This window comes from Mytilus californianus, unplaced genomic scaffold (assembly GCF_021869535.1).
Source record: "Mytilus californianus isolate M0D057914Y unplaced genomic scaffold, xbMytCali1.0.p SCAF_4, whole genome shotgun sequence".
Classification (NCBI taxonomy): Eukaryota; Metazoa; Mollusca; class Bivalvia; order Mytilida; family Mytilidae; genus Mytilus; species Mytilus californianus.
Window position 1 is genome coordinate 67,133,419 of NW_026262690.1, and position 14,419 is coordinate 67,147,837.

The window sequence follows — 14,419 nt, forward strand, 5'->3', positions numbered from 1 at the left end:
TCATTTGTTGATGTGTGATGGGACATAAATAGAGACACTGTAAATAGCAAAACTGATCAGCAATACAAGTTCAACAATTTTCCAAATAAATGAAACCTTAGCATTACCCCTGATTGGAGGTATTGTCCTTAAATGACATTTTTGTCGAATCTTTGCATTTTTGCCCAATAATTTGAAAACTAAAAAAGAAAGAACTATTATGCTTAGAGTAAACAAAATAAGAAATACACTCATGTGATACTCCTCTTTGAAATTTTTAATAGCCGCTATATATTTCTTTGGGAGAAAATATGCGAGATTAATCTATAAATTTCATATAACTTTTGTTTTTAATTTTCTCATTTTTAACTTTCAACTTAAAATACGTTCAAGCAACACTTATATAGAGCATCAGTTTTGATTTTACTGCTGGTACAGCCCTGAGGTGCAGTCTCCAAGGGTATCATTTGCCCAGTAATTAATGTTTCACAGTTGAATATTATCTATCCGGCACATCTTTTGAAAAGATTCCAGCTGATAGATTTTCTTGTAAAAATTAAGGTTTCAACTCATTTAGAATTTATCGTCAGGTGGTTTTGGATATTAATTTTAGGTACCTTTTGGGGACACTGAGCCCTTATGTATGTACCCCTTGTTTTTATAAACGGTTCCTCGTTATTACAGATTAAATAATTAGAATGAAACGAAAATTAACGTTTTACCTTAACTCGTTACAACTGGAGCCATATCACAGCTGTTGGACTGTTTAGAGCAAGACGGTTGCATCTGCTCATTAAAGTTTTGACAACGGTTATGATTTATATCTTTTATTCTCATAAACTCCAAGTAATTAGATAACAAAAAAGACCTCAGTAAAAGTTGACCTAATATAGTTTTGACTTTTCAGTTAAGATCCTTTTCACCAATATAACTCATCATATATTTATCCAAAGTTGGCCGGCTCAATATTTAACTTAATTTTGATTGCCAACTTAAATTTCTTCTATATTTTGTGTTATTTATTTAGGCAGCAAACACTATCACATTCATTGAACTTGTACCATGTCATATGTTTGGAAACCGAGTTAAACATTAATCTTTCTGATTCATTCTTTAGGCATCTACATGTATATTACCAGAAAGATTTTGTTTAGTTGAATATAAAATCTGTTCTTCTGATGTAATCTCCATTCTTTCGCGTCCTTTTGACACTTACAAGATATTCAATGACGTTTTGTATGACATAAACCAAAACTTACCATAGCACGAACCATGAGATATTAAAGATATATTTCGCAAACTGAAAATACTTCTTTTATGTATTTAAATGTACATGTCATATAATATACGATACAAACAACATCAGAATCTAATTGTATTTTTTATAAATAACTTTTTATGTTCAGTTACTTTGTGTTTCGATACAGTATAAAAATAAAATTTGTAATTTATGAAAAACATTATATCCAGTAAAGATAACTCTACAACAATTAGATAATAGAAGATGCATTGGCCACTAAATAAAAATATCAACAATAGACCTTACATAATGATATATGTTACAGGCAACATCAATTTCATTTCTGTGTCGTTTCAAAGTTAGTTATTCTGCATTTCGATACATAAATGTGACTACTGGGTTAAACAAAATGATAATTAATTTATTGAAAAAAAATACTTATCCTGTAAAGTTTTAGTTGCAACAAATACATACAACAACATACATTGGCCCTTAATTTTTAAAATATGAAAGCTTCTGTATAAAATATATATCTAACAAGCAACAGCAATTTCATTTTATAAATTATAAAAAGTAACTTTTGCTTCTAAACTATCAAAGAATGTCAGGTAAAATGTCTGCGTAAAATTTTACAGCTTATTTTTGCCAGCCGTGCTGGCCAACCAGATATCAGAACTGCAATCTCCTCCGGGATATCGGACTTCATGTGCCATAACAGGTCCGTTTGGTTCATCTCCAAAGTCAACCAAGAAATTCTTATCCAACGTCATACCTCCATTAACTGTGTCAACATCAATTTTAAAAAGCTGACTACCTTCCCTGTTAAAGAAAGGAATAGAACTTTTGAAAATATATTTTTTTTTAAATCTTTGATTGTTTTGTATTCATATATCGTCTCATCTTTCTTTGTTTCATCAAGGACAAATCAAATACTAGTATTAAGCCAGTTCAGAAATGTTTTAAATCTTGTTTGTTTTTAGTAATTTTTTGTGTTTGTTTCTTGGATTTTTTGGGTAGATTTGGTCCCTATGTCTAGTTTTAATTTGACTTATTTGTTTTAAGAATAGCAAAAGTGCCAAACATACAATGAATAAACAAAAACAATCAATCAGAAATGCAACACGATTTTGATTTAGTTGTTGATTAATAATAAATGTGTGGTAATTAAACGCGATTAGTTTGCATGTTATTTCGTATTCTCTTTGACTTTCTTATAACTTAAACATAAAAGCAACCATGAAATAAGCAAATAAGTGTGTTCAAATGTAGATAATAGTTATTTCTTACGTAATCAATTCAGGATAAAACTGTTGGTCCCAGGAACTGAATAAAGATGATGTTACGTACAACCTCTTTCCATCCAAACTCAATTGAATCATCTGAGGACCACCTCTAACCAAACGCCCTTTCACGTAGACTGGGTCTGGTTGTCTCTGTAAAATAATATGAAATTAGAACGAAAACGTTTTTGTCTTATTCACCCTAGAATTAATTTGTCCCATATGATTTACCTAAAAGGTCAAAACGCTTTTGTGTGTCTTTTAGTATGAATGAGTTTAGAATGCGATGTATATCAAAATTACTTACATTGAATGTTTAATACCAGAAATCAGTGTTGAAATTTCAATAAGATAGGTAATTTTTTTTTTAATTTAGAAAAAGAATCTGTTTACAGACGTACTTATATACTTTGAGGTCCGTTTTGGTTTTATCAACTCTTCAGGGTTTTTATAAGGAATTGAATTTTCAAATATTTATGACTCGAGCATCACTGAAGAGACAGAAATTGCCGAGATGCGCATCTAGTGCAGTAAAATTGATACTGTTGGTAATGTCATTATATGATTATGAAGCCATTTTTTTTGCTTAATGACATCTTACTTCTAGCAAACCTGATATGTCCTCCTTTTAGATTTTCCAATAATTGTTTAAATATATACTAGGTTTTTTTTATGACATTAAATAACCATAAGGGTCTCGCACGGTCGGCTTTAGATATAGATGCAATGGCTTTGACACAAATGATATTTTCTGTGTTGACATGAAATATCATTGATATAAATCAACTGTTTATAAAATTGAATTGTTCTAAATACTAAAGATTGTCAATCCCAAGAAAAGATTCCCTTAGCTGTATTTTTGCAATAATCTTTTGGAATTTGTAGGTCTTCAATGCTCTTCAATTTTTCACTTTATTTGGTCTTTTAACTTTGTTTGATTCGAGTGTCACTTATGAGTCTTTTACAATATTATAAACCTAGAAATTTTTGTTTTTTGCCAAATGATTTGTTATTCAATAAAAATGAGGAGATATGGTATGATTGCCAATGAGACAACTATCCACCAGATATAAAATGAAGTGGTAGTAAGAAATTATATGCCACCGTTGTTGACGTTAGTCAAATATCTTTTTTATAAGACTGTGTCATTCTAATCTTAACGAAAACTTTAAGTCAAGGACTATTTTTTTTACCAAATATATCAATTGTTGTATGTTTATTACGTCATAAGGATATTTCAAATAATATTTCTGCGCTTGAATTAAGACTACTATTTTTACAATTTTAGGAGCCAAATAATGCCATTTTAATAGTTTTTTTTAAAGTCATAAAACATTTAAATAGAAAATTCATTAAAATAATCACTCTTCACTTACTGTCATTTCTTTGTCCTCTGTAACTTTTACTTTGCCTCCATTCTGGATACTTCCACCAAGCCAAACCTTTATGTACAGCAAAAGTGATACTCATTATTTTGAAGAAGACAAAAAGACAGATATCCCTAAATAGGGGAAAATACTTTCCTATGATAACCATAAATGAACAATTTATTTTGATTGCCCCATGGAATCTTTCTTTCACACCTTTGTTAACTAATTTCAAAGCACTTGATTGTTCTTTAACAAATTTGTCGTCTGTAACTTTAACTTCAGATAGCTGTAATTCTTTTACTTTTAAGATATATCATTTGCGTAAAAATGTTACAATCGGTAAAGTTTCAGAATAGACGACGACCTGATATCTAAAGATCTTAGACTGTCCATCGATTGTATTTACATATCGAGTTCATTAAAATAGAAGTGCTTTCACAAAAAAGACTGCCCTAACAGAGTTATAAGAAAGAAGTAAAATAACAAAAATACCGAACTCCAAGAGAAATTCAAAACGGAAAGTCCTTTGTTAAATGGCAAAATCAAAAGTTCAAACACATCTAACGAATGGAAAACAACTGTCATATTCCTGACTTGGTACAGGCATTTCCTTATGTAGAAAATGGCGGATTTAACATGGTTTTGTAGCTAGCTAAACCTCTCACTTGTATGACAGTCGCATAGAATTCCATTATATTGACAACAATGTGTGAGCAAAACAAACAGACATAATAGGTAAAAACGTTAAAAATTGGGGGCTTGAAATCGATACAACATAAGTTTTACGGTTACCGTTACGAATGTGTGGGCCGATGCGATATGTCTGTGTCTTAAATCACTAGCGACATGTTTCTGCAGTCTAAGATATTAATATACCCTGAGAATATACCATAATAGTTAAATCTGTAATTTAACTGCTTGTGTGGTTTGTCAGATTGTAACATTTTGACTGAGTATTAATTCGCATTGTGGATGATACATGCATAGCAGGAGACCCTAACCTTGTCTACACAACTTGTCTTGCTCGTTATAAATTTCATGCGATTCCCTGCGTTTTAGTTTGTTACCTTGACTTGTCTTCTTAAACGATTTAAGAGATTTAAATACAAGAAAACTACTGTTGCCTTAATTTATGTCACTTTAGGAAATTGTTCAGGATATGAATAAAAAAAAACAATGTAAACCACATCGTTCTAACTTTCTTTTTTCTATGGATAATTATGTATTGTTATCTTGAAATAAATATAATAAAGCATACCTCTTGATTTTTTATAGAGTCAAGAATGGTTAATATTCCTTATCTATCACCATGTTTACAACTACATTTAAATAGTATTGCTTCTGGAAAACTTTTTGAAATGTTATATTCACTAGTTAATTGTAGTTATATATTTTATTTCTTATTTTCACAAATTTGCATATATTTTAGGTCCATTTTGGTTTTATCAGCTCTTCATCGTTTCTAATAGGTTTTGAATTTTAAAATAATTTGACCTCGATCATCACTCCAGAGACATTAATTGTCGAAACGTGCATCTGGTGCAGTAAAATTTGTACCTTTATTGTTATTGCAACATTTGTAATTGAAAGACATCATAATTTCGATCTCCATGAATATTGTTTAAAACAAAACAAATACAAACATTTTCAATTATAAATAACTGAGAAATTCAAAACGGAAAGTCCTTTGTTAAATGGCAAAATCAAAAGTTCAAACACATCTAACGAATGGAAAACAACTGTCATATTCCTGACTTGGTACAGGCATTTCCTTATGTAGAAAATGGCGGATTTAACATGGTTTTGTAGCTAGCTAAACCTCTCACTTGTATGACAGTCGCATAGAATTCCATTATATTGACAACAATGTGTGAGCAAAACAAACAGACATAATAGGTAAAAACGTTAACAATTGGGGGCTTGAAATCGATACAACATAAGTTTTACGGTTACCGTTACGAATGTGTGGGCCGATGCGATATGTCTGTGTCTTAAATCACTAGCGACATGTTTCTGCAGTCTAAGATATTAATATACCCTGAGAATATACCATAATAGTTAAATCTGTAATTTAACTGCTTGTGTGGTTTGTCAGATTGTAACATTTTGACTGAGTATTAATTCGCATTGTGGATGATACATGCATAGCAGGAGACCCTAACCTTGTCTACACAACCTGTCTTGCTCGTTATAAATTTCATGCGATTCCCTGCGTTTTAGTTTGTTACCTTGACTTGTCTTCTTAAACGATTTAAGAGATTTAAATACAAGAAAACTACTGTTGCCTTAATTTATGTCACTTTAGGAAATTGTTCAGGATATGAATAAAAAAAAACAATGTAAACCACATCGTTCTAACTTTCTTTTTTCTATGGATAATTATGTATTGTTATCTTGAAATAAATATAATAAAGCATACCTCTTGATTTTTTATAGAGTCAAGAATGGTTAATATTCCTTATCTATCACCATGTTTACAACTACATTTAAATAGTATTGCTTCTGGAAAACTTTTTGAAATGTTATATTCACTAGTTAATTGTAGTTATATATTTTATTTCTTATTTTCACAAATTTGCATATATTTTAGGTCCATTTTGGTTTTATCAGCTCTTCATCGTTTCTAATAGGTTTTGAATTTTAAAATAATTTGACCTCGATCATCACTCCAGAGACATTAATTGTCGAAACGTGCATCTGGTGCAGTAAAATTTGTACCTTTATTGTTATTGCAACATTTGTAATTGAAAGACATCATAATTTCGATCTCCATGAATATTGTTTAAAACAAAACAAATACAAACATTTTCAATTATAAATAACTGAGAAATTTTTAAGTAAAACCATGTCAAACCGTACCTGACCAACTAATTTTGGATTGCGTCTGTCTGTGATGTCATACTGCCTAATGTCACCATGTATCCAATTACTGAAGTATATAAACCTATCATCCAATGACAGCAAGATGTCTGTGATCAAACCTTTTAAAATAATTGTAACTCGATCACAACTTGTTCATGTATGTGCCAACTAGTGTTTCATTTTACCATATTCTTTAATGAGCACACTCATTATTTAAGGAATTATATATTATTATATACAGATACTTAAAATTAAGTTAGTTTTGTGAGACATAAATCAAAAATGTCCTATCTCTTTTTCAAATTAAAATTTCATGAAATCATTTAAGAAAAAAGGGATAAAATCCTTTCAAACCTGGCATATCCGGTAGGGCCCAATTCTGAACTTTTTTAGATGGAACATCAATCACTTTTTCAGCGTCCCATCTACCATCCTGTATATAACATTTTTGACAATCAATATTATTATGCAATGTTGTACTTGGATATTAAATATCATGGAATTACTTTTTGATAATTTTTCTATAAGAAATTTATAAAATAGGACATTTATTACTTTGTTTGTGTAAAACCACTACTACCTTTGAATAAACAGATCTGTGATTCACTCCTACTGTATGGTTGAATTTTTTTCAGCTTGTTTAAATATTCTCGTTCAATCGAATAAATGTACTTTTTCTATCAAGAGCAATTTGAATTTTCTTGTAATGTTTGTTTAAGATATATAACATTTGATGCTTTCATGAATATATGTTTTGATATCGCACACTTAACATTTTGTCATTACTCATTGATCTGTATATGTGTACTTGTACTTGTGCATCGGGAATACTTGTTGTGTACTAAGATTTTTTTGTTAGTCACTTTAATCTCGACAATGAAAATAAGAACCTGAAAGGGTTAACTCTTATATTAAAGCCGTTATTCCTAAAGGTATAGACGGAAAAAATGATAAAAATACGATTCAATCAAAGAAAGGGAATGCAATTAAAAGAAATTAAAAGAAAAAAAAAGATCATTCAACACGAATTGAAGCAAATAACACGACTACACTCATTAAAAACTATTTGTACTAACGGGTTTTCTCCAGAATCTAAATACATTGGTACTAAGAGCACATCCAACAAAACCCTCTGTTGCTTCCGGGTCATGAAGGAATCTTATCTCGAGTGGGATCCAACCTTCGTCTCCAAGGTCAATTCTTTGAATTCTTTCATGTTTTTGCCAATCCCACACGTTCAAACTTCGTCCATATAACCCTGTATAAAAAAAGCTTTTATATTTTACCTTAGATTACACTACTGTTTTAGTACAAGTGTATGCCATATCATACGCATCATATATGTTTGTAAATGAAAATTAATTTATAAATTTCGTGCATCTGAAGCGCTTTTCTATATTTGTATCCATAGGGATACGCTCAAACGTCAGGGTTGTATAAGTATACAGAAACGTTAGGAGCAAGATGACCTAAATTTATATAATAGATCATTCAAGCGATACAAATCCTGTTTTCGGATTGATGATTTGAAATTTCAGCACATTATGTTACGAATCATTTAGCATTTTAAACGTCTAGCTATGGATAGTACATGAAAAACGAAATCTGTGACATAACTTATTCTTACATAAATTTAACTTATTTGTGGTAATAATATGTCTTTGTTCATTTCACTTTCACACTTTCATTTTTATAAAGTTATTTAGCTTTATCGTTGATGAGTTTTTGTTAATCAAACTTATTAAAATAACATTACGGTCCCAATTCATAATGGATTTGAAATTTTCGAAAGCTAAACCTTGTTGTGCTAATAAATATTCTAATATGAATCTGATAGAAATAAACAATAGAGGACTAGAAAAATTTATACTAGTGAATCTTGCGCAGTTATCGATGGGGGCACAAACTAAAACACAAAGCCCTGTCTGAATCAAAGGAAGGTAAATTTTACAGTTTCAGGTGCAAAATCCTTTTCAATTTAATTTTCCGAAACAAATGGTTTGAATAAAAAAAAAGACTTATTTGTTTTTTTATGATACAAAAAAAAATAATAATGGCAATACGAATCGTCCTCTTGTATAGGCAACACCTGACCCATCTCATTCATTACTACATGCATACATTTTATGATTCAATTTGAAAAACAAATGTATTACATTTCTATGTTATCTTTCGATTTTTGTTCACTGTGGAAACGGTCTTTAAAACAGCCAGGAAAAATCCTTCTGGAAAAGGGCATACACGCAATTGACAACGTTTGGTCCCGACGGACAGCACAAAAATAGTATGTTAACCCTATGAAAAAAAGGAGAGTTATCTGGCAAAGTTTAATTCTACTTAATCAAAATGTGTTTTGAGAGTTTTCATGTGTTTTACGTATAATAATGTCTATTAATAACTACTCCCAATGCGACGTGAATCAACGTAGATATTTAAATACTCCAAATATCTGTTAGAATACATATAATCGCAGTCTCTTTCATCTTGAAACAGTATACAAACAATTGACATCTCTAAGTTTTACAATAGTAACACCAATTCTAAACTTCAAGACAGACTTAAAGAATTAGTCTTAATTTGTTTCATTTACAAGAATGGCCAACTTAGATACAAATATGTTTTAGAAAGGAATACGTCATACTTTGTTAAAAATAACTCTGATTTAAACAAAACAATTTCTGAGTCTGACATCATCAGGATGCTTGATTTGTTTCATTGACCACATATATGTCAAATTTGCAGGACGTGTTTTTCAACAAACGATCTGCATTCCTATGGGAAATAACTTTGCTCATCTTCTTACCGACTTATTCCTTTAATCATATTAGACATACTTCATACAAGATCTTCTTCGGAAATGAACTAGCATTATCCTATAACTTCTTTATCGCTATAAAGATGATGTACTATCACTAAATACTTTCTTTAAAGTCTGGTGACTTTGTTGGGCGCATCTACCCAATCGAACATGAAATAAACACATATTATTCCATTTTTCGTAAAAACAATTCTGTCCTCTTTTGTTCGGTTTCATCGAATGGGACTCTTTATTGAATTTGAACTAACCATGATTAACACAACGAATGCCACCAATGTAGCAGGATCTACTTACCCTTTCAGATCACCTTCGTGTTGCTCGGTCTGTTTTACTGTTTTATGTAGTGTTTAAGATTTTGTTTGTCTTTTCGTCGACTCCTTTTTTTCCATGGTTTTCTCAGTTTCAATCGACTTATGAGACTGGAATGTCTATTGGTATCTTCCGCCTCTTTTTTGAGGACGGTAAGACGCAATAAATTTTTATCTTTTTTTTTAGAGTTGCCGTCGTAGGCTGATTGAACATAATTAAATACATTTAGATTTTGTTTTTGTTTTTCACCTTAAGAGTCAATCCGATATTAAAATATGGTGTGTTTTTCGGGCAAAATGAAAAAAAAACAATAAGAACATGAATTATCATTCAATATCGATATAAATCAAACAGTAGCAACTCTGTTATTACGTCATGTCAAGTGACATTACCAGCATGTCGTCATTAAGAACAAACTAAATATCAGCGTTACAGCAATCATTCTAAATCATACCCAATTCCAATAAAAGCAACACTGAACCTCATATTACCGTATAAATCATGGTGTCAATTACTATACATTTGCAAAAGGAAACGATACTTTTTTAACACTTGATTTGTACATTGACCTAATTTTTCTAGAATCATTTTTCATTTCTGCTTCAAAATTTAAAAGGCAAGATGTGACCAACTTTAGTTTAAGATTCAATCACCAATTATTTTCTTTATAACAATGAAGTAAACCCCACATCCCTTTATCATGTAAATAAAAAAAGTTTGTTGATTTCCTGAGACTGTGTGATGGGAAATTATGTGTCTGCAGAATCTACAAGGAAATCATCATTAATGTAACAATATTCCGGCGCTTTTTTCCCGTTGCTGAAAAGAAGATGTCTTAGCTGGTAAGCAGGTAAGCGTTCGGTTCTTTTCAAAATTCTTAATTATCGGTGTACTCTAAATGTCACAAATCTAACAATGCTTTATACTGTTATAAAACCCGTAAAACACATGCACACACAACAAAACGTGTCAATAGAACAATAAAAATAGAGAAGATACGATAGACTAGAAATTTAAACGATTTAAAGCACACTGATTTAAAAACAAGTTTTCCGAAAAGACTTTTTAAGCCTGTTATCATTGATGAGTTTTTTTTAGATTAACTTAAAGAACACCAGGAAATTGAGTTTATTAAAACAAGTAAACGTAACCTGGCAAAAATGTTTAGAAATATATAAATAATAGAGATAATTTCCACGCAAAAACATTAAAAAAGGATTGCATTATTTCAAACCTTTCACAGATGATAGCGGATATATTCCAAATGTCGTAACTACAGTCCCGTCCCCTTTTCCCCGAATGTGACCTACCAATTAGACTTATTACCGGGTTGAACTTAGATGAGAAATACGACGGGTGCAACATGTGAAGCAGGATCTGCTTACCCTTCCGGAACATCTGAGATCACCCTCAGTTTTTGGTGGGGTTCGTTTTGCTCAGTCTTTAGTTTTCTATGTTGTGTTTTGTGTATTTTTTGTTTGTCTGTTTGTCTTTTTCTTTTTTTGTCAGTGCATTGTCAGTTTATTTTCTACTTGTGAGTTTGAATGTCACTTTAGTATCTTTCGCCTCTCATTTAGAATACGAGGCGAAGGGAAACATTTTTCCGCGTCTACGTTTTTGCTTTCGTTTGTCTCCCTGATCTTTGTCTGTTCCTTTCTATGGCCGTGCTTGCCTGTAAATCACTTCATTTTTGTAGAATTGTTTTTTTTTCAAATTCAGGCAAAAAAGGTGGCCAGTTGGCGACAATATTTGGTAAAAGAAAAAAACAAATATATACAATTGGACAAAAATTGCGATCAATACATTAATGGGCAATTCCTGCATAGTTTCCAAATTTTCATCGTATCATTATATATATTTATTTAAATACTCTAATAATCTTTTAGTATCAACCAAATTTGTTCGGGCATTCTTTATTCCCCTCTCTACAATGTTTCGGAAATATGTCAATATTAAAACAAACATTCAGATGTTTTAGCATGCATCCGAAAAAAGAAAGAAAAACAAACGAAAATCGTTTCTGAAATAAAGACTATAAAATACTAGATGTAATGTGTTTGCCAATGAGAGACTATCTATCAGAGAACACATAACGAGGATGTTAACAACTATGGGGCACTGTATGAGCAAAACCCTTAGCATATAGTAATCTATAAAAGGGTCAGCATCACAAAGTCTGAAACAATTTCACAGAGAAAACAAACCACCTGATTTATGCTTAAAACAGTAAACTAAAAAAATGATAAACAGCAACCAACGGAAACCACTGAACTGCAGGCTCTGGACTAGGTTCAGGCACCTAATGAATGAGGCAGGGTTAAACATATGTGTGACTCAACCATTCCATTACCTGGGAAAGTGGCGTAACAGTACAGCATATTAATAAACTGTTGACACAAAGATATGTCTCGCCTGGCAGCATATAATTCAGATCAAGACAATTTGATGAGCAGCAACATTGGTTATTAATTCAAAGTCACCGGACCATGTCCTAGGGGTAGGGCCTCAAAATAGTCGTCAAACTAATATGAACTGATAGTGATGCAACTTCCTACAAAATATCATTGATATATCACAAGTATATCCTATCAAACTAACTTAAGCAGAAAACTTAACATTGAAAATTTGTAATTAATTCAAAGTCACTGGACCATGTCCTAGGGGGTAGGGCCTCAAAAATAGTTGTCAAACTGATGTGTACTGATAGTATTGCGACTTCATACAAAATGCATTGATCTATCACAAGTAGATCCTATCAAACTAACTTAAGCAGAAAACTTAACATTGAAAATTGCTAATTAATTCAAAGTCACTGGACCATGTCCTAGGGGGCCAGGGCCTTAAAATAGTCGTCAAACTGATGTGTACTGATAGTAATGCAACTTTCTATTAAATTTCAATGATCTATCACAAGTAGATCCTATCAAACTAACTTAGGCAGAAAACTTTAAGTGGCATTAGCTGTCAAATTTAGGTTCACCGATTTAACTCAAATTCGCATATTTGATTTATAACAAACTAAAACGTTTATCCAAGTTATAAAAAGTCTAAAATAAACAATTAACAATGCATGGCTCGATAATATGTATCAGCATTTCGTGTGTATTTTAGTCTAGACTCCATCTAATTAACCATCGAGGTGACCTCCGAAGACTGCCGACGGTCATATAACCCGATGTAAACATAAATATAGATATAAATAGATAGCTAACTCGCGCAATTGGATTTTTCTAGGTCTATTTGATTTCATATTATTGGTTACAAATATATGTTAATCATCGTGTTAACCTTATAAGAATGAGTTTTTGTGGATCGAATCAGTCAAACAAATGGTTTACCCTTGTTTCATTTTCATGAACACGCCTAATTCATGCATAACCCAACTCTAGATAAGGGGTTTAATTGAAGGTCACATAAATACAGATTCAATGAGGTCGAATTATTCACTTGCAAGTGAATAATTCATCAGCGATGTTTCTTTACTTATTTTGACAAAATTGAACCAAACTGGCTGCTAAAAGCGAATTATTATTTCACTTTCATTAAAGATTGAACAACCATAATCATATTTTAATATTTTTTTTATATCTCGTAGCTAATGCCCCTTTAACATTGAAAATTGCTAATTAATTCAAAGTCACTGGACCATGTCCAAGGGAGCAGGGCCTCAAAATAGTCTTCAACCTGATATGCACTGATAGTAATGCAACTTTATATCAATGATGTAGTTTCTATCAAACTAACTTAAGCAGAAAACTTAACAATTGTTGACGCCGTCATCACCGCAGCCGTCGCCAGAAAAGCAATCCCTATGTCTAGTTCAAGTAATTAAAGACTTTGTTTCAATATCAAATTAAAAAGTTCTACTATACTACAATTAACCTATTTGTTTCATATACATCAATTATCAAGTTACATTATATACATAAAAGACTGATGTGTTCTAAATGATTATCTACTTTAGGAAGTTAATTTCCTCTATATACAACATTTGCTAATGTAATTACATATATCAAACCGAAAAAAAAGTAGAAATAAGTTCTACTAAGTTTCGTCACTAAGTTAATACATCAACGTGTAATTCAAGTTTAGAAGAAAAAAATTACAATTTCTACACAAGCTGCTGTGTAAGTGTGAAATACAACCCCAAGGCGGACGTATGCAGCAATAAGCTAAGGATGGTAAAATTTCCATTGGGATTACTAACGTAAAACTTGGAGATGTCAAATCAAAATGACAGTACAGTACGGTGGACTACACATGATGACAAACAATCTTACTATGTTAGAATGTTTCTTGTAACCATCTTTAAAGAGTTGCGTTCACAAGGTGCTACTTATAAACAATATTTTTTTAAATGTAAATCCATCAATCCCGCTAAAATTGTCAAATCGAAATAACTGAATAGTATGGTCAACTGCGCATTATGAGAAACACTCCAACTATGAAAGCATTTTGTCAGACGGTCGCAAAAGAGTTGCGTTCACAAGTTGTCATTATGTTAAATTAGTCCAGAAATTGTCGACGAAAAGTTTTCAAATCTTAATAATGGTCTGACAAG

General features: G+C 31.3%; 1 protein-coding gene across 2 annotated transcripts in view; it reads right to left on the reverse strand.

The window, feature by feature from the left end:
• Nucleotides 1-1,279: 1,279 nt before the first annotated feature.
• Nucleotides 1,280-14,419, reverse strand: part of LOC127738408 (methanethiol oxidase-like) — a 36,758-nt gene continuing 23,618 nt past the window's right edge. For both annotated transcript variants that reach the window (XM_052249649.1, XM_052249648.1), the window contains exons 6-11: nucleotides 7,808-7,989; nucleotides 7,086-7,164; nucleotides 6,729-6,850; nucleotides 3,876-3,941; nucleotides 2,507-2,652; nucleotides 1,280-2,038 (exon numbers count right to left, since the gene is read on the reverse strand). In XM_052249649.1, coding sequence (XP_052105609.1) covers nucleotides 1,849-2,038; nucleotides 2,507-2,652; nucleotides 3,876-3,941; nucleotides 6,729-6,850; nucleotides 7,086-7,164; nucleotides 7,808-7,989 — 785 coding nt within the window. In that variant the 3' untranslated portion in view covers nucleotides 1,280-1,848. The remainder of the gene's footprint in view (nucleotides 2,039-2,506; nucleotides 2,653-3,875; nucleotides 3,942-6,728; nucleotides 6,851-7,085; nucleotides 7,165-7,807; nucleotides 7,990-14,419) is intronic.